This window comes from Haliotis rufescens, unplaced genomic scaffold, assembly GCF_023055435.1.
Source record: "Haliotis rufescens isolate VD_foot unplaced genomic scaffold, xgHalRufe1.0.p SCAF_2, whole genome shotgun sequence".
Classification (NCBI taxonomy): domain Eukaryota; kingdom Metazoa; phylum Mollusca; class Gastropoda; order Lepetellida; family Haliotidae; genus Haliotis; species Haliotis rufescens.
The window spans coordinates 8,570,397-8,595,744 of NW_025963890.1; the positions used below are offsets into that span (position 1 = coordinate 8,570,397).

The window sequence follows — 25,348 nt, forward strand, 5'->3', positions numbered from 1 at the left end:
AAACCCTCCACTGAGAAACGTCACAAACATACCACCGTCGGGCGCAGGAAAGACCTTCAAACTTTAAATTGTAATTAATTGTAGGAAATTAAATTTCCAAAATTATTTTCTTCATATATTTTACGTACATGATATCGATATGTAAGAGAAATGATAGTAAACATAGTCTAGCGTATTCTTTGCATGAACATTTCGCAGGTTTTCGAATACACCCCGAAATTGTGCTATGCGAGAAAAATATTTATCATACACTTGTCAGAAAACTTTGAGCGAATAAAATATTCTCAGGTATTTGAATGAGATACACATGTAGGAAGTTTATATATGTCGACATATGTAGAGCCACCCATAAAGTATAAATGTCGCATTGAAAATATTCCTAACTTTGTCTTTCCATTCCATGACGTCGAAAAAGTTTATTTTAAGGGGGTTGGTGTTCCATTTAAGGAATAAAGAATAACTCGTAATAAATATGATGTGACTCTTCTGACAAAATAGAAATGTGTTGTACGACTCGTATGTGGTTGCAATATATTTATTGGATGATTACGTTTAAAATGATAAAACCTCTGTTGAAAATATTGAAATTGGAATAGAATAGCAATTAACCATGGCCGATGTTGATATTTTCTAGCTATATATTTTTAAACAACATTCAAATGCAATACAATTATTAATACCAACGAAATAAGTCAATGTCCATTACTCAACAAATGGGCAGAATCATAATGGATGGTTTCTATTCATTCACCCAGTCATCACTTCTAACTTTGTACAACGTTGTAGCTGAGTGACAGCAGTATGAAGGTGACATTCCGTTTCAAAGTGTTACAAATAATACTATAGTAGTAATCGTAATGTAGTCTAAGATTGCACCTGGGTGCGTCCAGGTGTCGATTTTCTTTTAAACATGGATGGTATTTAGTAACTATTTACATAAATCAAACCTGTGTTAAGTTATTATGTTGATAATTTTCAAGATCGTTGGAAAGATGGTATGGTGTCTTATGGTATGCATTCTTAGAAAACTGCTTTCCATCATACTGAACATGACACACATGGGCATCATCCTCAAAAGGAGTTATCTCTGTGGCATCGAACCTTTTATTAATGCATTACAACTATCCCCAAACAATCAGAGAGAAGAGGTTCTCTTACCTCGTCTCGGGAATGGTTGTCTTGCATATCTCAATATTTAGCATAATAAAAACATTTCTGCACATTGTACAGTTCATTATTAACTGCATTGTCAAAAATATGTGACTCAACGTAAGGTAATGATGTAACACTGTCCAGATTAAAGAAATGTCGTATATTAACTGTACAATGTGCAGAAATGGTTTTATTATGAAGTAGAGAAACTGACACAGGCTTTCCCCTTGGATGATAGAGGGATATATTTGTCAATCTGAAACGGGGACATGGCATGGACAGTGGCGGAATCATAGTGAGTCATCGCGCAACGAGGCAGTGGTTTGTTGAATGAGAAGAATGTCAGAAGAAATCAACATGCTGTATCATGTGATAACTGTGACCAGTGGACCCTATATATTACTACAAAATCGTTGTTATCGTTATTAAAAATAGAGGTGCCGTTTTCGCCCGACTCATAGTAGCCGTTTTTACCAAATGCGGTGCCGTTTTCGCCAGAGAAATCGGTGACGTTTTGCTGAGGTGCCGTTTTAGCCTGCACCCCTAGTTACCTCCCCTATTTTGTTTCGCCGCAAAATTGAAAATTAGCACATGGGGTGGCAGCTATGTTAGATTCATGATTGAAAGTATGTTTGGAACTAGAATGCAGTCTAGAGTGTCTGAATGCATGGTTAACAACATTTAAAGCACGGAGAAGTGAGCCTCGGAGCTGGAGGATTGTTGGAGGGTATGGTCGGTGTGTTATTGCTAAAGACAACCACGATCACGAAACGCGTTGTCGGGTATTTGTTTCATCATATTTCCACAATTGTAATATTACTCTACAACATAATTTATTCTTTCATGGCCTTATTCAGCCTTATTGGATGGTTTTAGAAGTGGTATGAAAATGGCCTCTGAAAGCCTGACTATTTAAATAGTGTCACATACAGACCCTGACAAAAGAAAATGTGGGTTTCACCGAAGTGGTGAATGGTGGTACACATGTATGGCATATTGGGAAATGAAAATGTAGAGACGTCCACTGTGGGTAAGATAAGAGGTGTAACCACGGTAATCTTATAAGATTACAATTTGTACCAGGAAATACTTTAAAAACAATTGCCTCAACTTCTACACACAAAATTATGATTAAAGGACGTGTTGGATGTGGTGAAAATATTGCGTTGGGAAAGAAAGTCGGACCCTCCTATTAGAATGTTTTTTTCTATGAAGCAGGGTGAAAATGTGTACGATGAAAATAAAATTATTTTATTTTAGTGGTTGTTAATGCTATTGGGAAACATTGTACTTTCTTAAATAAGAATGAAATAACAAACACGTCCTAAATATGAAACTTGACATAAAATTGCGAAACAATATACATACTTCTAGCCTCTATACACATTAAAATTCTCACATAGATATTCCTCACCACAAAAAATGGGAACAAGGAGAATTCCTAGACACTCCAAAATCGAAGACAAAATTCAGGGAACTCGTAGACAAAAGACATATGGTAGGGAAATATACTCATCTATTGATTTATTACATATTATGTGGCAAATGTATTTCAAATAGTAAGTTTTAAATGACAATAATATTATTGCTATCATCTTGTCCCTCTCTGCTTGGATAAACATGTATGTACCTATTTACAAAGGATACTGCTAATGCTCAAAGGATACTGCTAATGCTTTCAAAACAAAAGTACGGTAATCCCCTATTCACCACTTACCGGGTTATTAATTTATTTACAAAGAGGCCTTACCATATCTTTTATTAAACACTTTTGAAATTAAAAAAACAACAACATGCAAACGAAACACTCAGAAACATAAACGAGACCGGTATGCCGATCAGTGATAATAATAATAATGCTAAGATTACTTATCATCATTCAATTCCAATATCTAACTTCACTCCCGGTTTGTCTTCGAGGTGGCGGTGTCTACGAATTCACCGCATCCATGTATTATAACATTTCTTGTTTGCCAGGCGACAGAGCGATAACAGCGCACATGTATCAGCCGAACGCACATAGAATAACAGTCAAACTGAGTTGTACGCGCGATACGAGGAGCTATACCACTCGATAAAAGCGGTACGCTTCCGTGGTCTCGAAAAGTATGTAAAATAGCGACGACCTTATTTACATCACCATCCCTATATAATAACTATATATAACTGTGACTGTGAGGTGATAAGCCACAAAATCATTGTCGAACGCGGAGTTGGAAATCTCAGGTCCGAGTGAAAATGATGGCAACATCCATGAATTGTCAAGAAGATTCTGACAGTTCTGGACATGTAAGTATTAGGGCTGGGACGAGTCCAAATTTAATAAACGTGTACACGATGTCTCAAAATGTCAGATTCGGAACATTTTTAGCATAGACCTGGCAAAACGTATTTAGATACATGTATTAAACAATCTAGTCACTCATACGCTGAAGATGAATTAAGTTATATCTTTATTCAACCATATGAAAAATCAAAAGGAATGGGGGCTTAGTCAGAAAGAAATGCGAACATTAGTGACTTGTAGTGTCAGAAAACACTCGTCTATTCGAAAAGCCACGAAAACTAGATCTATGTCCCGACATCATTGAAGTTGAACTTGATGAAGTTCATTTCAGAACACACACAATTAAGAAAATCATACATGAACCACTATTTCTGGGCCACAAATATCTCATTTTTTTCACACTCTGGCTTTGAATCCGTGAAATCTTGAAAGTGACAGGTGACACCATGCAGATTCCTCATGTCAAAATATCTGGCTGCAGCCTAAAAAACGGCTGTTCAGTCATACTCATTTCCATTGGTAATCATGTACCAGCAGGCTCGATCATTCCCAGTAAGTCTACAGGTTATTGTTGAACCAGATCATAGATTGGGATTGTCATCCTGCTTCATTTAACCCCAAGTGCTGAGGGACGGAGCCAAATAGGGGTAATTTGGCTGTATTGCTTTAAACGACTCCTTCTCTGGAACTAAGAGATAGAAATCAACCATATTTGGTTGGAAGCATCCGTAGGGGGTGGGAATTAAAAAATGTACAAATTGCGTGGATCGATGCTCATGATATTAATCACTGGATTGTCTGGTCCAGACTTGATTAATTAAAGACCGCCGTCATATAGCTGGAATATTGCTGAGTGCGGCGTTAAACAACAAACCAACCAACCATGTTTACGGCTTAAAATAAACTGCAGGCCGTATGGGCCTTATGAAATTTAAATCTATCAATACCAACAAATCTATAGGCTTGGGGGCTATGTGCTGACATCTATAACAAACACTGATCAGTGCACAAGGAAAAAGGCCTCCCTCCCTCCAAGAACAGTTTATTAGCCCCCACCATGAAGTTGGGATATCTGTCCATCCGTTCTCTTCTCAAAGAGGACAAAATTTAAGTAAGAGAAATGAAATTTTACATATTGATTTAAGTGGTCATGTAGCAGTTTAGTGAAGGTATTTTTATAGCGAACAAACACATGCTACGGGGTTGAGGTCTTTATTGCGATGCGTTGAGTGTGATCAAGGATCTATATATCATACACCCTGAAACACATAACACAATAAATACTAAGTAAAACATTATCATTAATGCTAGATACATAGCATAGGCTTATTACAAGTAATTATTTACATATATTAGTCATCCATTAAACACAAGATAGACTGAACCTTAAACGATTATACTAGAACATATGTACAGTAATATACATGATCCACAATACCGACATTCAAGGGAGATAACTCCTTGACTTTCATTTGACTATAATATATACACAATATATATACATAATATAAATGCATACCGCTTCCACATTCGGCATAAACATATACAATACTTTAAGACAGAAATTAATGATATGATCTTACATTAAATGTGGTCATCACAATTAGATTACATTGTAAATCTTAGACAAATATAAATAACACAATGCATACCCTGTGGGTGATACAAGGGTGTGGATCCCAACTGCCACACGTATGGCAACACCATAGATTATCTGAATAAACAATACATAGAATAAAACACTATTTAACATTTAATATATTGAACAAAGTAATACACACATTATATTTACAATGATTTGTATTGTATCACATCTGAATCTCTACATTACAAAGCTTAAAAACACTCTTGAGGTAAAACACTTTCACACATATTTCATTGAAGTGATAGAATACATTTTAGTGATAAAGTATGGGTCTTTAGCTTATCTTATGCAGATTTAAATATTTAGACATAAATCAACATTTATGTTAGATTACATACATTTAGTTTACTTCATATAACACTTTGAACATACTGTATTATTTAAATACAACACAAGATAGAGATTATAACCATTTAACTCACCTGATTTAATATTGTCTCTTTATCCTTTGCTGGTCTGAGCAGTTCTGTCAGTTTATGTGCTGAGAGAGTATGCAGTGTAATCAAAGCATGCAGTTTAACAATAGGTGTTAAATTGGCCAATCAGCAAATGAAGCTTCTGGCCATGGGGCAGTTAGTAGGTAAGACAGGTCAGATACACTTTGTTATAGCTGACTGTAACAGACAACTAGTTATATATGATAAATATACGTAAAAACCTAAAATGAAATTAAAACAAATATATACAAAAACTACATCGGCCACAGTCATGATCGCTAATGTGAACTGGGGACAAGTTTTCTCAGAAACTACGGAAGTTACGTGTTTGAAATTTTGCAAGCTTATCTAAGAGATACTTGTCAAGACTGAGTTCGAAAAATGGTCCTGTCAGTTATTGATTTACAGAGCTATGGCCCTTGTTCCATGCTCTTCAACTCAGTGTACGCTGCGAGGAATGGGGACAAGTTTTCTCAGAACTGCTGAAGTTGCATGAATGACAAGTTTACTTGTCAAGACGGAGTACAAAAATTGGTGCCATAAATTTTTATTTCTTTTGTGAGTTCCGTCCCTTGATCCATTTTATTTCACTTTGTGCATAGTGTCTGCAATGCGGACAAGTTTTCTCATAAACTACTGAAGTTAACTTATCTAAGAGATACTTATCCCAACTGAGTTATATTTCCAGAGAAGGGGCCTTTTGTGTGTATTAATTTCACATTTAATCATTTTTTCTGATGACATAAATCGCCCAAGTGCCTATATCTTCTTAAGGTTTCAAAGGACTCTTTTTTTTATAGTTTCTCTTCTCTATAAACAAAAAAATTCTAATGTGCTCCATGTTGGAGGATAGCGATAACGCTGTTTTCTCCTTATAAAAATATACTAGACTCGGACCAGCGGACCAGTGTTAGTGTTCAGAGTAACCTTCTTTCAATCGTTCTTTAGAGCAGAAGAAGGAGACTTTCCTGTATTTTGACAGACATTTAGGAGATAAACATACTGTGTTTTCAATGTAGAGCTAGGTTACCTGTAGATTTAACCCCGCGAAATTGAATTTTCAAATGTTAAATTTAGCGCGGGTTATATTATTAATTTTGTTGTCCTTACATATACATATATATGCTCTCTGCCTCATGGCATTCATTCATCTCGTCTACGGCAAGCTCAATGTCGACCAGCATGCAGACCTCCACACGTCGCTCCAATACCAAGTATGTCCACCATACAAGCGCCCCCAGGCTTCGGCCCTGCAGGATACCTACAGATGCCTCAGCTACAGACGCCACAGCAACAGACACCTCTCACGGATACCTCTTGGCTCCATTATCTGCTGCTGTTACAGCAGTCTCTCCCAATATTCCCAGCTTTGGTCACAATCACGGCGTTCCTGGCTCCTCAAGTGTCTCTATAAGCGCCTTACCAGCCACAAGCGCCTTTAGAGCCACAAGCGCCTTTGAGTATGCCTTTATTGGGCACAGATGACGCGCCTCGACCTAGGCCTTCTAAATCTCGTGCCTCCTCTCTGGGAACCCTCCGGCTCTTTACCCGTGTGCCATTCGGCCAGCTACTTGTCAGACACCGAGGGCTCCTTTCATCCTTCGTATGAAGGATCTACTTCAGAGGTCAACGTCAACATTGGTCTCAACCAGGTGGCAGATTGGCTAGCCGATCTTGAGGCCATTGCTTCTTCTCCTGGACAGGGTGTGGATAAGAAGGTGGCAGTCTGGTTTGACCCCACAGCCATTTCTCCAAATCCCCTCATCAAAGACATGATCACAGCCTTCAAAATGGATTTTGCTAAGCTGTTTTATCCCCTCCTTCAGGGCACCCAGATACAAGAGGGAAGACTTCCCTATCAACTCTTTACCACTGAGTACCATATTTTCTTGAGTAAAGTGCGCACTTTTTTTTCTCCAAAAAACACAGCTGTGTGGAAGGGGGTGCGCATTATACATGAATTATAAGTTTGGATGTTTTTTCCCCAATGGAAAGACATTATCGTGAGCACGAAACACCGGAAATACCATGTCAACAAATCCATACTGAAGCACGCAAAATAATCATGTAATTACACTGTCTGGCTATAAAAAGTGTTCTTTGTATATCTGGACTTATGTTTGTAACTTATTTCATTAATTTTATTCAAAATTACTTTTAATATTGTTTTTATTAATTTCGGCGAAATCGTGTGTGAAGCGTTCGGAAGATCGCACAACTCACCGTTATTAACAGCAACCACGGTCAGAATACCGCTATTGACGCCTTGAAACGAACCTTAGTTGACAGAGAATGGATATATATATCATAAATGACATACTTTGACTCGTTAAAAGTCATATTTGTATGCTCATATCTTGGACGAGGACCTCCACCGCATGAAGGCTCTAACCGCCCTACCACAATGCGCGTATCGGAAACGAAATTGGTGTACATCGAGACAGAGCTGAGATGCTCCCTCAAGCCACTATCCCTTATGCCGTAGTCTTCCAGGGCCATCCTACAGGGACCTGTGAAGATTCCGGGGTAGGATAGGTCTTCAGCAACCCATGCTTGCCGTAAAAGGCGAGCGAGACAGGTGGAATACATATGCACACCACCTTAGTTGAACTGACTTCCACTCGGCATCTCGGGTACCTCGCCCTCTCAGACTGGGACCTCCTCCATCAACCATGGTCCTCCACCTCACTCTTCAGTCGTCAGGTTGCCAAGACCCACGTCAGAGTCTCCGGCTTCGCGAGAGATGAGACCGCCCTCAAGGTTTTAGCACATGCATCCCAGGCTGCCTCCTTGAAGCCAATAAAGTCCAGCACCTACCAGCCTAGACAGGTGGCCAAGACTCGTCCAATGCGTCTTTTTGGGCAAGTAAAGGGGACAAGGGTAGCCTTATAGGCTCCTACCAGTGCTGTGATCGCTCCAGGGGAGGGAGTGGTTGACCGCAGGGACCGCAAGTGAATCCCTGTAGGTGGGAGACTGCGCAGATATTGGCGGAACTGGGAAATCCTGGGGGACCCATACGTCACCAACATCCACCGCCACTTGTACAGGCTCTCCCTGATAGTCGACCCACCTCTCACATCGTCGCCTTTGTGGACATATACCCCCCAAATCAGTAGCAGCTCCTCTGTGTTAACATCTACACGCTTCTGGCCAAAGAGGCCATTAAGATTGTGCATTCCCCAGCCATAACGCCAGGCTTCTACTCTCAAATCTTCCTTGTCCCCAAGAGGGGCTCGGACCAGTTTCGCATGATACACAATCTCGCCACCTTTAACAAATGCTGCCTGGCTCGTCCACCCTACTTTAGGATGACCACGCTCAGGCTCCTCCAGCACAGGATCCAGACTAACGATGCACTCTTCAGCCAGGACATCATCTTCATGGGAGTCCACTACAAATGGGCGGTCCTCCCGTTTTGTAATTTCTTCAGCCCCGTGGCTATTACACGCATTACCAAGCCGATAGTGTTGTTCCTCCACTTGAGAGGCATCCAGTTGGTGGTGTACATTGAGGACTGGTCCAGGCAGTTCCTTGGATGATGTGAAAACGTCCAGGAGTTTTTTGTTGATTGTGATCAAATCACTAGAAAACTAAGGCCCAGGAGGCCGCAAGAGGCAGAAACGAAACAAATAAAAGCGAGAACTTAACAAAGAGAAAAGAGACAAAGGTCAAGCGTATTCCAAGATAGGGCCACATTGTGTATGTTCTGTGAAATGTTTTGAGGAACTGGGGCCAGAACGTGTGAAAAGGGTATCTGACAGCTTTTGGGCTTTGGGAGACTGAGGCAAACAAAATTGGAGTGGATGTTGGGTTGATGAAACGATATGCGAAGTAAAACTGTTCAATGACTTATTTCATCCAGAGCAATGAGGGTCATGTAAAAATAAGGAAACAATCATTCTTGTTAATGCTTGGGATTACATCATTATAGAGGGAGACTAGACAATATTGACCAAACAGTGAAGGATGGCCACACTTCTCGTGTGTTAAACACAGCAACCATCCCAATGCATATCCCCAGGAAAAAATTGAGCATGTCAAGAAACATATTCCAAGCAATCCGACCAACACAAGGCAATACAGTGATAAAATGAATCCGAACAAGACGTACATGAGTCTTGAATACAATATTGAGGTATGCTACTAAAATTACAGTAAGATGCGACTAACAGGATCGGGTAGTCAGACTTGGTGATTTGGTTGATACATGTCATAGTATCCCAATTGTGTATATTGATGCTCATGATATCCATCACTGGATTGACTGGTCCACACTCGATTATATACAAACCGCTCTCGCTGTTATATAGCTGAGTGTAATGTCAACAAATAAACAAACAAGCAAACAAAATTACAGAGCTGACAGCCTGTGTGTAGTGATAAGTATTGACAGAATTTCATTGATAACTTCAGCATTGGCTTCAAGACTCCCAAAAGTGACACATGTAAAATCTGTGATGAAATGAATATCAACATTACTCAAGCAAAATTTGAGCGAGATGATGCAAAGGTTGCAGCATTGGAGAAGGAAAAAGAGCTTCATCACAGGAAATCAGCAGCCGGCTAGGACAATATGAAACATCAGTCCAAGGAAGCAAAAGTGTCACATGCAGAAGGATACCATGCAATCACATTTGACATCAACAAGCTTTGCCCAAACCAAAACTATCAACATGACCTGCTTTTTATGAATGCAAGGTATGGGCAAACAACTTAAACATCCATGACTGCGGTTCTGACAAGGGGTTCTGTTACGTCTGGGATGAATCTGTGGCTAGCCGTGGATCCGAGAAAATTGGTAGCTACTTGAAGTTGAAGAAACACATTGAGGGCAACAATATCCGAGGTGGCACACTTGTAGCCATTTCAGATAACTGTGCAGGCCAGAACAAAAAGTGGAACATTGAATTTCTTTGGCTCGACTTCATCGCCTGTGGAAGATTTGAAAAGGAAGAACATCACTCTCCTCTCAGTGACCATTTCATCTGACAGGGATTTTGCTTTTATTGAAAATCATGAATGACACAGAACTCAGTATGTTTTCAAACCTGCATCTATTGAACCAGATTCAACACGATTCAACAAACCATGACTGGATTTGAATTACGTTCAATGATGTTATGCAAGATATTGCTGTTTGCATTGTTTTCCCATACTTCAACTTTCTTATTTGAGTGTTCTTTCAACTGCCATGACTACCTGACTTGTTAAATCAGTCTCTTTGTGAACAGTTTCCAGGTCAGGATTGTGTGTTTATACTGCAACTATTTCCTTTTCTCTCTTCATCATGTTCATTTTTAGGAATGGACGATCCTTGCATTATTGTTCGAAAGGAAGAGAAGATAACAGTTATAGTTCATAGTGACCAGTTTGTGATTTTAAAACCAACATCAATGTTTGGCCTTCACTAAAGAAGGGAAATCTTTATGTTGTTGTACGGACCAAGGATGACGAATGAGTGAGATAAGTCCTCTGATTATGTGTTTTCTTTTTTGTGAATTGTTCTAATTGAGTTGGAAGAAAGTTATATTTCTACATTTTATATGTCATTATTTCTTTAGAATGACAAAGTCTTTCATTTCTTTATTACTGTGAATCTGATGTGGGTTAACACTAATATAAACATCGATCATTGGGCAAGAGTATGACAAATTCATTTTGGCAAGAAAATGATAAGCAACAAGACTTTTCTACAGTAGGTATCTTGTGCGCATAAAAACAACATTTTCTGTCGACGAAACATACCGCGTCTTTTTTTGTACACCACTAGAAGTACAAATGAGCAAAAAAGTAATGTTTAGAAAACAAGTCCAACTAATATTTTTCATAATTTATCAAACTTTCCAAACCAATTATCTCCAAAGAAGGTTTGTGTGGATTATCACTATCTTACCCTGTCCCATTCACATAACAGCTGACGAAATCACATTGAAATCAAGTTATGTAAAGGCCAAAATACTACTATGGTTACCCCGTATTATCAGTCCAATCTGAAACTTTTCTGGTAAGTTTTAATAAACCTCAACACCACTTGTGCTCCAATTTAAGGAGCTGATCACTTTCAGTATAAAAATGCTCCAGAATGGTCGATGTCCTGTCCTTTTAAGAACTAATATATACTTATATACTAGATATATGCCTACCCTTATAACCTTGCAAAAATGATCCAATTATTAGCTGGAAACATGCTTACTGACAGTTATGTCACTGTAAATTATGTGATCACAACCAAATGGTAAGTTCATTTGCTTATGAATAAGTATCTTTAAGTTATTTCAATGTACCGACAAAGCCATTCACTCATATTTTATCACATTTCTTATATTTCAGCGTGAAGAAGAAGTACGAGTAGAAGTAGCAGACGAAAACAATGATAGGTCATTGGCTAAGAAAAAAGGAAATGAAGGAAAAGGTATGCATGTAAAGAATTTATGTATGTTTATTTGAAGCTGGAAACATTTTTAACACAGGAAATGGGTTCTAGAATTTATGTTGTTTTTCATATTTTTATGAGGGCTCATCCAAGATGTCACAGAAATCATGATAAGGTATACCCTGAACATGCTGAATATCAAAGACTCATTTCAAGAATGACTGGTTTGAAAAAGCAATGGTGATCAGAATTTGTAGACATCATTCATCAATAATACAATCTAGAGCTTGGACGGGTAATTCAGGTACTCAGGTCAGGTGGGTCCTGATTAACACGTTGACTACACCCAGGACTACCCAGACACGTGGTTAGTAACATGATATATTGTTTAATGATAAAAATTGTCAAGAACTCCATAGTTACACTACAAGTCAGTAATGCTTTTTCCTTTCTGACTATTCACACATTGCTTCTGATGTTTGAGTAAAGATAAAGCTTCAGTCAGCTCCAGTGTATGCATGACCAGATCGTTTTATACCTGCATCTGAATACTTTTTTCCCGGGGTCTCTGAAAACAATTCCCAATCAGACATTAAATATCCACCCCTTGAGATTAGTAGTGGGGCATATGTTCCTTTTTTTTTTATAGTTTAAGTTTTGATGTTGACTTGACCATGGCACTTTGATCATGCTGCTAAGTACTCTCAAAATGCATTTCCTCACACCATCTCCTCAGGAACCACTAGATCAGTGCAGCTGAAACTTCACATGTTTGTGCCCACCAATGACATCTGCATTTTGTCCAAGAGGTTTAAGACAGCCTCTGTGGTCCAGTGGTTGAGCGTCCACCCGGAGAGCTAGAGGTCCGGGGTTCGATCCCCGACCGCGTCATACCAAAAGACGTTAAAAGATGGTACTTGTGGTTACCCTGTCTGGCGCTCGGCATTAAGGGGCTAAAACAAGGACTGGTCGGCTCGAAGTCAGTATACCGTTTCTGAGTGGGGTATTCATGTTAAACACAATAAAAAATATAAATCGCCATCAGTCCTGACTGGTACAAGCAGCCACACAAACACACATACATGCACGTCGCTATATAAGTGCAATAATCTTGGACGCGACGTTAAAACCCCATTTCACCTCACCTCCAAGAGGTTTAGAATCTGATTTTCAATGTAGTTGCCATGGCAGCCATGTTGAAAAAACCTATTCATTGCCATTACTCTGCTATTTTTGTACACAGCTTGGTGTAGTTAGTTGTGAGATTCAACATAGATCTTCTGTCTTTTGTGTAATATTTTTAATATTGACTTTTGTTGATCATGTTCTTAAATTCTGTAACCATATTTTCTCAGAAATTGCAAGACTGAGGGAGCTGAACTTTGGCATACATGTTTCTCCTTATGATGACATCATATTTGTTCATTTTATAAGATTTTAGCATTAGTTTTTAGTATTTATGCAGTAAATATTTGAACATCAATGCTGACAGCAACTTTTGTTCAGTGGCTGTCTTCTTAACATACACATTTTGTACATATCCAGGTGAGCTACATATGGCACTATGTTCCTAAAAAATGACTTGGTCGGTTGTTCCAACGTTTTCATTGTTGTTTTATTGAAAACAAAAGTGATGTGCAGGGATTTACTGGACACAATATCTTACATCCTGAGCGAATTTGACTTAAAAAGAATGCAATACAAATGCAGCACGCATCCACAGACAATTTGTGTGCAAGTTTAGGTATGAATTCTGCTATTTCACAATTTGGTACCATATAAAACTAATTTCTGTATGTAGCCTTTTATGAATATCATCAATCTCATTAAGATCAGACCTCAGTTCTCGCTAAACCGCTAAACAAAGATCTGAGGACATCCCATTACGGGTCACGTCAGAACGACCTTTCATCCGACCAATCAGAGCATCACTTACCAGATTATGAAAGTGACAGTCGGAATGTGATTTCTGATCATGCACCCTGAAAACTTTCACTCCGAACGATATTATGGGTTTAACGACTGTATCCATACAATGTAGACCATCTATTAGCTATTCCAGAATGTTCTTTTGTTCAGGTTTCAAATTTGTAATTGAGAATTTGTCAAAATATAATTCGAAGCGTAGCTGCCAATTTGAAATTAGTGCCGTAAAGCACGAGAAAGCTGCCTTCTGATTGGTCATTCCATTGGTCGGTCAAAGTTCGCGCAAGGTCGGTCTTACGTGACCCTAATGGGATGTCCTCAGATTTTTGTTTAGTGGTAGCGAGAACTAAGATCTGATTTTAATGAGATTGTGAATATCATACACAGTTGAATACTTCACGATCTTTTAGCACTAGCACTTGCAGATGCGTTTCAATTTAGGAATGCCATATCTATTTTTAACTAACAGCCTATGAGCATGCTCAATCTTACATCACTTGGGGTAGAGTGCTGTCTTTGATATTCCTCTAGGACCCCCAATCTTTAACCAGGGACCCCCTTTATTGAAGGCATTGCATCCCCTGTATCCCCAAAATAAATAAACCAGGTAAATTCAAGTGGAAGCCTGAGGAACACTTCTTAGTTTTACACGCCAAGAAAACCAACAATTACAACTGGGCTCACTTTGAACTGAGCTCTTTAATACAATGCCATTCGGGTAACAGTGTCTGTTTCATATTCAGAAAATTTGAAAAATATTCTTTTTCTTTGGCAATAAAAGTGACTGACGGGAAGTAACCAGCTGTTGCCCAGGAAATTATTTCATTTTTGTAGCCCTACCACATTTGGTCAATGAAATTGCAAACCAAAATATCTGTTGACAACAGGGCTACTTAATATGGAACTTTGTAAGAAGGAAATACCATTTGAATATTTTTTGTGCAAATACTTAACTGTTTCATTCTGAAAATACATACCAAGCCACAAATATGTTACATATTGCTCTTGACATTCTTCATGGTCTGTTTCTGACATTATGAATATTGTGGTTTGATGAAATGTGTTTGTTTTAGGAAAACCTGTTGGGCATACGCGAGGACAAGCAGGTGTGCAGAGTGAAGTGGAAAAGCAGCCGGACGAGCATTCATTCCAGCATTTTCATGTCATCAATACACATGATTCTGCATCTGGTAGACATAAGTTTGAGCTAGACTGTACGTCCAGAGGAGTCGTGTCTGATGTCATTAATCAGATTCCTGAGGATCTGAATGAGGCAAGTATTTATATATTTGAGAGATTATTGTACTAATTCACCTTGAAAGAAGTGTAGGAATATATTCCTGTTCTGACTGAAAGTCTATAGAGCTTATATCATGACCTTTTTGAAACCACGGGACCATTGAAGCTGAAACTTCTCACACTTGTTCCCACTAATTTTGACACTCCTTTGTTTTCAAAAGCTTCGAATCTGAGTTATAATACGACAATCACAGGCCTTTGACACTTTGACATGATCTTAAATTTCACTCAAATGCATTTCTTCACACTGTAAACAACATCTCTTCAGAAACCACTAGGCCAAAAATTTGGGAGAGCTAAGAACTTTCATACTATGGTATATTTGTTTTGACATTTTAGGTTCATGATTACAAATTATGTTATTATCAATTGCTGTTGGGGTAGGTGAATTGTAACCAACTCGGGACAAGCCATCTTCCCGAAGCAAGTGAGTTAACTGACTATAAAGGTCCAGTTTCCACCCTGGTTATGAGTTATGTCTTTTCTCTGCCTCTCCTATTGACCAATCAGATTCAAACTCTCGTATCACTTGCATTTGCTTCAAACAAAACGGTGGCGCCCAGTCAAGACGATCTGATTGATAATCAAGATCCATATTGTGATAAAACGAGTCTTACATCGCGAAGTGCATCAAATCATGTGAGCACCTTGATTAAAAACATGAAAAGATTTAGAAAATATCTGTTGACAACGAGTGAGCGGTGCACATGCTTTGCAAATCCTGCAGTCGACCGAAATCTGCATGACACTTTACGAACCGGATTTCGATTTAGGTGCACGATTTTGATTGGACTATGCATAGACTCGTTAATCAAGCCAAAATGTAACTCCATAATACCGGCAAGGGTGGAAACTGGACTTTTATAGTCAGTTAACGCGGGAAGATGCGGACAAGCCAGCAATTTGTGCCCCTCTAGACACATTACAATACATCAGAACTTCTTCAAATATGAACAACAACTCTATTTTTGTTTGAGTCCACTATCAATAATTGTTAAAGTTTACTGCTGTTTCACAAAGTTCTGAACATTTGATATATTAAAACAAAATTAAAATGAACTTCTACTGACTAACCCCCTCTGATCAATCTTACAGTCACATCAAGAATATGCCAGACTGACTGGTGCCTAAAAATATTAAAAAATATTTTAGTTACTGACTAATTACAGTCACACCATTCTCTTTTTAACCCATACTTTCAACAATGAAGTCCCATCTGATATTCTGGCTCACAGTGAGTGAGTGAGTTGGGTTTAACGCCGCTTTTACCAATGTTCCAGTTATATCGCGGCGTGTCAGCTTAATGTGGGAGGAAAGCACAAAGTGATGCAGGTGTCAGACGTTTACCACTTCGGTGAAACCCACGAGCATGGGTATGGGGCTGACAAACCTAGAAACATAATCGGGGCAAACAGGGATTCGAACCCTACAATCATAGGTTTCTGGTGTGCCCTAAGGAAGCAACTCTGCACAGCAAAATGTGGTGCCTTAGACGACTGGGCCACCAATTTCATGAAATGTTTGTATTGAACATGTGTATCCTGTCTGTATTGTATTTTTTTTAAACTGGTGGCTATTTCATTTTCTTAAAAATATCTATCACCTCTTCCTACATATCAAATTTTAGAAAGCAAATGGGCCGTCATTGATAAAACTCATTGGAAAAACATGTTGTGAGTCGTTAACTGAATGTAAACAAATGCACATGTGTGGATTTGAATCTCTCACCATGCATTGCCCTACCTGTATTAACAGCTCCAATTCATACCAAACACAATTCTGTTATCTTTACTTTGTAATGTAAACATTGATCAATAGGGGTATGAGTCTTCTTACAGGTTACAGTATGGGGCGAGTGGTTTCCAGTGGGTGTACAACAACTCAAGTGAATTGTCCAAAACATTCAAGTGATCAACAGAGCTTTGTGGCTGTATTTGTTTTTGTAATCATAGGATAATTTGACCTTTTTCAGGGAAGTTCAACACATGCAGAGAATGAAACCCTCAAGATCTTGCAGGATATTGTGACTTCTCCTGAAAATGTTTTGCCGATATCAAGTGTGACATATGTGTTTGTAAGTATTGAAGCCTGCTGTCACCTTGTGCACATTATGATTCATTACACTGACATTTTTGTTTCTTTTTAAATCTAGAGAAAACTTTTTGTTCTGGAACAGAGTAGGTCACAAGTACCCAATTCCTGTTGCATGACTTGACTAATTGTAAGCTTTGGGTAATTTTTTGTCATCAAGCCCTGACAGCTAGTAGATCCAGAATCCATTATTTAAAAATAGCAATGATACGTATGGTATATGATTTGGTTGGTTGGTTTGTTGTTTAACGTTGCACTCAGCAATATTCCAGCTATATGACGGCGGCCTGTAAATAATCGAGTCTGGACCAGACAATCCAGTGATTGATATCATGAGCATCGATCCACATAATTGGGATCGATGACATGCATCAACCAAGTCAGCGAGCCTGACCACCCGATCCCGTTAGTCGCCTTTTACAACAAGCATAGTCGCCTTTTACGGCAAGCATGGGTTGCTGAAGACCTATTCTACCCCGGATCTTCACGGGTCCGTATGGTATATGAAATATTGCTGACTGTGCTCTTGAATCGAACTGTATCTGTATCATCAACTGAAGTCCACTGAAACCACAGTGTGGAGTAATCGTAACCTCAACAGACATGTTCATGCATATGTGATTACCGTTTCTTTCTTATATTTTAGATACTTGTGGAAAGTTCTACAGATAAAAGTTTTACAGTCACACCAGAACCTAGCCTCAAAAATGTCCTGGCACTCATATATGATGCACGAAACAAAAGATTTGTGTTGGTGCTCCAAGGAAAAATTGAAGGCAAGTAGAAAATGACCTTGTTGAATTCATGTGAAGATTGGGTCCCTATAATAATCATTCTACCTGTATAAATGCATCTTTTGGATCAGTGTTGCAGCTCTATGAAGACTTTGTTAAAATAAGCTCTATTGTTTACCCATGTTAATATGACCCATGCGTTTCATTGCGTGGCATTGTACCCATGTGTAGCATTGTTTCACTGTGTGGCATTGTATCCATGTGTAGCATTGTTTCGCTATGTGCCATTGTATCCATGTGTAGCATTGTTTCACTGTGTGGCATTGTACCCATGTGTAGCATTGTTTCATTGTGTGGCATTGTACCCATGTGTAGCATTGTTTCATTGTGTGGCATTGTACCCATGTGTAGCATTGTTTCACTGTGTGGCATTGTACCCATGTGTAGCATTGTTTCACTGTGTGGCATTGTACCCATGTGTAGCATTGTTTCACTGTGTGGCATTGTACCCATGTGTAGCATTGTTTCACTGTGTGGCATTGTACCCATGTGTAGCATTGTTTCACTGTGTGGCATTGTACCCATGATGTGTAGCATTGTTTCACTGTGTGGCATTGTACCCATGTGTAGGATTGTTTCACTGTGTGGCATTGTAATCATGTGTAGCATTGTTTCACTGTTTGCCATTGTACCCATGTGTAGCATTGTTTCGCTATGTGCCATTGTATCCATGTGTAGCATTGTTTTACTGTGTGGCATTGTACCCATGTGTAGCATTGTTTCACTGTGTGGCATTGTACCCATGTGTAGCATTGTTTCGCTATGTGCCATTGTATCCATGTGTAGCATTGTTTCGCTATGTGCCATTGTATCCATGTGTAGCATTGTTTCACTGTGTGCCATTGTACCCATGTGTAGCATTGTTTCACTGTGTGGCATTGTACCCATGATGTGTAGCATTGTTTCACTGTGTGGCATTGTACCCATGTGTAGCATTGATTCACTGTGTGGCATTGTACCCATGATGTGTAGCATTGTTTCACTGTGTGGCATTGTACCCATGTGTAGCATTGTTTCACTGTGTGGCATTGTACCCATGATGTGTAGCATTGTTTCACTGTGTGGCATTGTACCCATGTGTAGCATTGTTTCATTGTGTGGCATTGTACCCATGTGTAGCATTGTTTCACTGTGTGGCATTGTACCCATGTGTAGCATTGTTTCATTGTGTGGCATTGTACCCATGTGTAGCATTGTTTCACTGTGTGGCATTGTAATCATGTGTAGCATTGTTTCACTGTTTGCCATTGTACCCATGTGTAGCATTGTTTCGCTATGTGCCATTGTATCCATGTGTAGCATTGTTTTACTGTGTGGCATTGTACCCATGTGTAGCATTGTTTCACTGTGTGGCATTGTACCCATGTGTAGCATTGTTTCGCTATGTGCCATTGTATCCATGTGTAGCATTGTTTCACTGTGTGCCATTGTATCCATGTGTAGCATTGTTTCACTGTGTGCCATTGTACCCATGTGTAGCATTGTTTCACTGTGTGGCATTGTACCCATGATGTGTAGCATTGTTTCACTGTGTGGCATTGTACCCATGTGTAGCATTGTTTCACTGTGTGGCATTGTACCCATGATGTGTAGCATTGTTTCACTGTGTGGCATTGTACCCATGTGTAGCATTGTTTCACTGTGTGGCATTGTACCCATGATGTGTAGCATTGTTTTACTGTGTGGCATTGTACCCATGTGTAGCATTGTTTCATTGTGTGGCATTGTACCCATGTGTAGCATTGTTTCACTGTGTGGCATTGTACCCATGTGTAGCATTGTTTCATTGTGTGGCATTGTACCCATGATGTGTAGCATTGTTTCACTTGTGGCACTGTACCCATGTGTGGCATTGTTCCACTTGTGGCATTGTACCCATGTGTAGCATTGTTTCACTTGTGGCATTGTACCCATGATGTGTAGCACTGTTTCACTTGTGGCATTGTACCCATGATGTGTAGCATTGTTTCACTTGTGGCATTGTACCCATGATGTGTAGCACTGTTTCACTGCGTGGCATTGTACCCATGTGTAGCATTGTTTCACTGTGTGGTATTTTAACCCATGATATGTAGCATTGTTTCACTGTGTAGCATTGTACCCATGTGTAGCATTGTTTCATTGTGTGGCATTGTACCCATGATGTGTAGCATTGTTTCACTTATGGCATTGTACCCATGATGTGTAGCATTGTTTCACTGCGTGGCATTGTACCCATGATGTGTAGCATTGTTTCACTGTTTGGCATTGTACCCATGATGTGTAGCATTGTTTCACTGTGTGGCATTGTACCCATGTGTAGCATTGTTTCATTGTGTGGCATTGTACCCATGTGTAGCATTGTTTCATTGTGTGGCATTGTACCCATGATGTGTAGCATTGTTTCACTGTGTGGCATTGTACCCATGTGTAGCATTGTTTCATTGTGTGGCATTGTACCCATGTGTAGCATTGTTTCACTGTATGGCATTGTACCCATGATGTGTAGCATTGTTTCACTTATGGCATTGTACCCATGATGTGTAGCATTGTTTCACTGCGTGGCATTGTACCCATGATGTGTAGCATTGTTTCACTGTTTGGCATTGTACCCATGATGTGTAGCATTGTTTCACTGTGTGGCATTGTACCCATGTGTAGCATTGTTTCATTGTGTGGCATTGTACCCATGTGTAGCATTGTTTCATTGTGTGGCATTGTACCCATGTGTAGCATTGTTTCACTGTGTGGCATTGTACCCATGTGTAGCATTGTTTCATTGTGTGGCATTGTACCCATGTTAAGCATTGTTTCACTGTGTGGCATTGTACCCATGTGTAGCATTGTTTCATTGTGTGGCATTGTACCCATGTGTAGCATTGTTTCACTGTGTGGCATTGTACCCATGTGTAGCATTGTTTCACTGTGTGGCATTGTACCCATGATGTGTAGCATTGTTTCACTGTGTGGCATTGTACCCATGTGTAGCATTGTTTCATTGTGTGGCATTGTACCCATGTGTAGCATTGTTTCACTGTGTGGCACTGTACCCATGTGTAGCATTGTTTCATTGTGTGGCATTGTACCCATGTGTAGCATTGTTTCACTGTGTGGCATTGTACCCATGTGTAGCATCATTTCACTTATGGCATTGTACCCATGATGTGTAGCATTGTTTCACTGTATGGCATTGTACCCATGTGTAGCATTGTTTCATTGTGTGGCATTGTACCCATGATGTGTAGCATTGTTTCACTTATGGCACTGTACCCATGTGTAGCATTGTTTCATTGTGTGGCATTGTACCCATGTGTAGCATTGTTTCACTGTGTGGCATTGTACCCATGTGTAGCATTGTTCATTGTGTGGCATTGTACCCATGATGTGTAGCATTGTTTCACCTTGTGGCATTGTACCCATGATGTGTAGCATTGTTTCACTTGAGCCATTGTACCCATGATGTGTAGCACAGTTTCACTGCGTGGCATTGTACCCATGTGTAGCATTGTTTCACTGTGTAGCATTGTACCCATGATGTGTAGCATTGTTTCACTGTGTAGCATTGTTTCACTGTGTAGCATTGTTTCACTGTGCAGCATTGTTTCACTGTGTAGCATTGTTTCACTGTGTAGCATTGTTTCACTGCGTGGCATTGTACCCATGTGTAGCATTGTTTCACTTGTGGCACTGTACCCATGTGTAACATTGTTTCACTGTGTGGCATTGTAACCATGTGTAGCATTGTTTTACTTGTGGCATTGTAACCGTGTGTAGCATTGTTTCACTTGAGGCAATGTACCCATGATGTGTAGCATTGCTTCACTGTGTGGCATTGTACCATGTGTGATTGTACCATGTGTGTTGTTCTACCAGTGTGTATTGTTGATATGTTTCATGTATAGTCTTCTGATTTGTATTTAAGTAGAAATAGGTTTATACATTGACCTCGGTGTAAATCAATAACATGCAGGTCAGTTTTCAGTGTATAATGATCACCTATTCTCTTACAGAATTGAAAGAGTTGAAATGTGAAATACTGAAAACAGTGTTTGACATGATACTGTTGTTGTATGAAAAAAACACCCAAGCAGTCAAAGGTAAATATCTTCAATCATTTTAAGTTTTTCATATTGTTTCATTTGTCCTGTTTATAAATGCCCCAAAATATTTTAGATATATATCAGTTATACACAAGGACAGGAACCTATTATTTTTAACCGTTGATTATATAATACAATATAATATAATATATATATATACCGTATTCGACGTAATAAGCGCCCGGGGCGCACTCAAAATTAGAAATTGGGGGCTCTTATTAGAATGTTTTTTTGGTGAAAAATACAGTGTTTAAAGATAAATTTCGTGGTTTATGCTGACAGCCTGAAATGTTTATGTACGACAGAAATATTTTTCCAGAATTAAATGCCCATAATTTAGGGTGCATATAACACACGTGTGCGTATAATACGCGAATAAAGAAGTCTTGTGTAAATTGATCAATCGGAAGGGGTGCTAATTGGGATTGTTCACTAGCCAATATCTTAGAAAATGGCGCCGTGGGCGCTTATTAGAGCGGGGCGCTTATTACGTCGAATACGGTAGTAATAATTAAATAAGTGGAGTAAGATTGAACACAGTTTTAATAGGCTAGCGCTTTCAACTCGAGTCTCATCAGGCCATAACTGAATAACGGACATGAAGTAGTAACATATAGTTACGTGACGTCATAACATTTAGGAAGCTATGACGTCACAATACCAAGGTGACAATGGACAAATAACTTACGCCTTTACATTTAACTTAGGCGCGTTTTTATGAATGAAATGTTGCTCTTTTTGAAACAATGTAGGTTCATGATCAAAATTTAGCTTATATAGCGGGAAAACTAAAAAGTTGCCGTTTCCACATGCTTCTAAATGTTCACTGAGTGGAATCGTGCGGTTGTGTGGCTGCTTTATTTGTGAACGGTGAGAATTCATTCTTCTTTTTAATTTAAGTTCTGTCTTTCCGATATACTTTTCATTGCATCCACTACAAACAATCAAGTAAATAACATTTCTAGTATCACAAGTCATATTTTGTTTTACAGTAAATTTAGTGTCCTTTGTAATTTGGACTGAACAGCCTTCAATTATATTGCTGCAAGTATGCAACGTTTGTCACCGCACTTAGAAACCTGTGGAGTGATACCTGCCTATTTTGAATCAAAGTATTAAAATGGAGAAGATATTAAGCAAATACAATATTATCAACAGCCAAAGACAACCCAAAAACTTAGAAAGATTTTGACAAGTTCTAAATTTGATTCTGTTGTCATCACTCCACAGGTTTCTAAGTGCGGTGACAAATGTTGCCTAACTTGCAGCAATATAATTGAAGGCTGTTCAGTCCAAATTACAACTTTTTAGTTTTCCCGCTATATAAACTAAATTTTGATCATGAACCTACATTGTTTCAAAAAGAGCAACATTTCATTCATAAATACGCGCCTAAGTTAAATGTAAAGGCTTAAGTTATTTGTCCATTGTCACCTTGTTATTGTGACGTCATAGTTTCCTAAATGTTATGACGTCACGTAACTATATGTTACAACTTCATGTCCGTTATTCAGTTATGGCCTGATGAGACTCGTACGTGGTACGAGTTGAAAGCGCTAGCCTATTAAAACTGTGTTCAATCTTACTCCAATTATTTAATTTTTACTATATCATGCCTAAGAGTTAGAACTTTACTGTGCTTGTGTGTATATATATATATATATATATATATATATATACATACACACACACACACACACACACACACACACACACACACATACAAGTAAGCAACAATGCTGAGTAGGGCTGGGACAGGTAACTCGGGTACCTGGGTCGGTGGGTACTGGGTAGGGCCCGGGTACCCACAGGACTACCCTGACCTGTAGTTAGTCACGTGATATATTGTTTGAGGACAAAAATTATCTGGAACTCTATGGTTACACTTCAAGTCACTAATGTTCGCATTTCTTTCTGACTATGCACCCATTCCTTCTGATTTTTCATATGGTTGAATAAAGATATAATTTAATTCAACTTCAGTGTATGGATGACCAGGTTGTTTAATACATGTATCTAAATACGTTCTGCCAGGGATATGCAAAAAATGTTCCCACTCGAACATTTTGACACATCTCCTGAGACCTACAGTAGGTACCCGGGTAGGGCCGGGTAATAGGGGGTTGTGTACCCGGGTAGTAAATTTGGAATTGTCCCAGCCCTAGTGGTGAGACAAGTTTCAATTTTTGACATTTTGAAGTGATTGTATTATTCTATATCACCTTTGGGCCACAGATATTCAGGAAATCATCTCAAAATATTGATGTAATATCCCGAAAACTTTAACATGACCTGCTCTGTTATTCATAATGTCACAGGATCGGGTTTGACATGGCTTTGAACACTATTTCTGTGATGTGGTCAGTGTGGGAGAGGAGACCAAGGTTCTAAATGTTTACCACTTTGGTTAAACCCACAAGCAAGGTTATAGTGCTGACAAACCAAGAATCATAATTGTCAGTATTTTTTTACACAATTACTGCCCTTGATCCATGTTGTTTTACTCAGTGCAGTGTCTACAATGAGAACAAGGCAGAGACCATATGGTCTCTGGGACAAAGTTTCTCCGTTATTTCTTCCTGAGAAGGGGCCTTTTGTGTGTATTAATTTCACATTTAATCATTTTTTCTGATGACATAAAGCGACCCTTGTGCCTATCTCTTCTAAAGGCTTATGGGACTCTTTTTTCATAGTTTTTATTCACTACAGTTAATTTAGATTATTTATTTTCAGATACATCTATTCCATGCAACATTCCAAATTGTTTGCAGGTAAGAAAACATATTATAGTCTACAAAATTTCTAGGATAACAGCTTTTATTATCTGCCTCATGTCAAGGTCACTGTTAAGGTCATTAACATATTCAAATGTAGGAAGTATTATTTGCACTGTTGTCATAATTGAAGACTTTTGTATAGTGTTACTGGTACCAGTGATAGGCTATGACATCATTACTATTGGTGTCCTTGGTGTCTGTATTCTGTCAGCAATGAAATAGAGCGTGTGAAAGCATGCGTGCTTTGTAGGGAGCTAAAAAGAATTTCTTTCAAAATTCCAGCTCCTTTAGTACTAATTGATAGATTGAACTGTAACTTGTAGTCTCTGATCAAAAGGTCAGGTTGGTTTAAAACACCAACATTCAACTTCAGTGTGCTAGGCTGCCATGTTGTTTTCTCAAGCTCACTGGCTTACACTTTACTGAGATGGTTGCAGAATGTCTTTCTTCATAAATATTCAAGCAAAATATATCATAAAAGAAATGTC

General features: G+C 38.9%; 1 protein-coding gene and 1 long non-coding RNA gene across 4 annotated transcripts in view; one reads left to right on the top strand and one right to left on the bottom strand.

The window, feature by feature from the left end:
- Window positions 1-1,753: 1,753 nt before the first annotated feature.
- Window positions 1,754-25,348, top strand: part of LOC124111127 (probable basic-leucine zipper transcription factor Q) — a 38,844-nt gene continuing 15,249 nt past the window's right edge. The window contains exons 1-7 of one of the 3 annotated variants that reach the window (XM_048399588.1): window positions 1,754-3,441; window positions 11,852-11,933; window positions 14,894-15,093; window positions 17,092-17,193; window positions 17,857-17,986; window positions 21,994-22,080; window positions 24,817-24,854. In XM_048399588.1, coding sequence (XP_048255545.1) covers window positions 3,391-3,441; window positions 11,852-11,933; window positions 14,894-15,093; window positions 17,092-17,193; window positions 17,857-17,986; window positions 21,994-22,080; window positions 24,817-24,854 — 690 coding nt within the window. In that variant the 5' untranslated portion in view covers window positions 1,754-3,390. The remainder of the gene's footprint in view (window positions 3,442-11,851; window positions 11,934-14,893; window positions 15,094-17,091; window positions 17,194-17,856; window positions 17,987-21,993; window positions 22,081-24,816; window positions 24,855-25,348) is intronic. The other 2 variants (XM_048399587.1, XM_048399586.1) reach the window with 2 other exon arrangements.
- Window positions 4,636-6,085, bottom strand: LOC125382023. Its single transcript, XR_007222146.1, has 3 exons — window positions 5,507-6,085; window positions 5,092-5,153; window positions 4,636-4,698 (listed from the first exon to the last, which is right to left on the bottom strand). It is a non-coding gene; the product is annotated as an uncharacterized LOC125382023 (long non-coding RNA).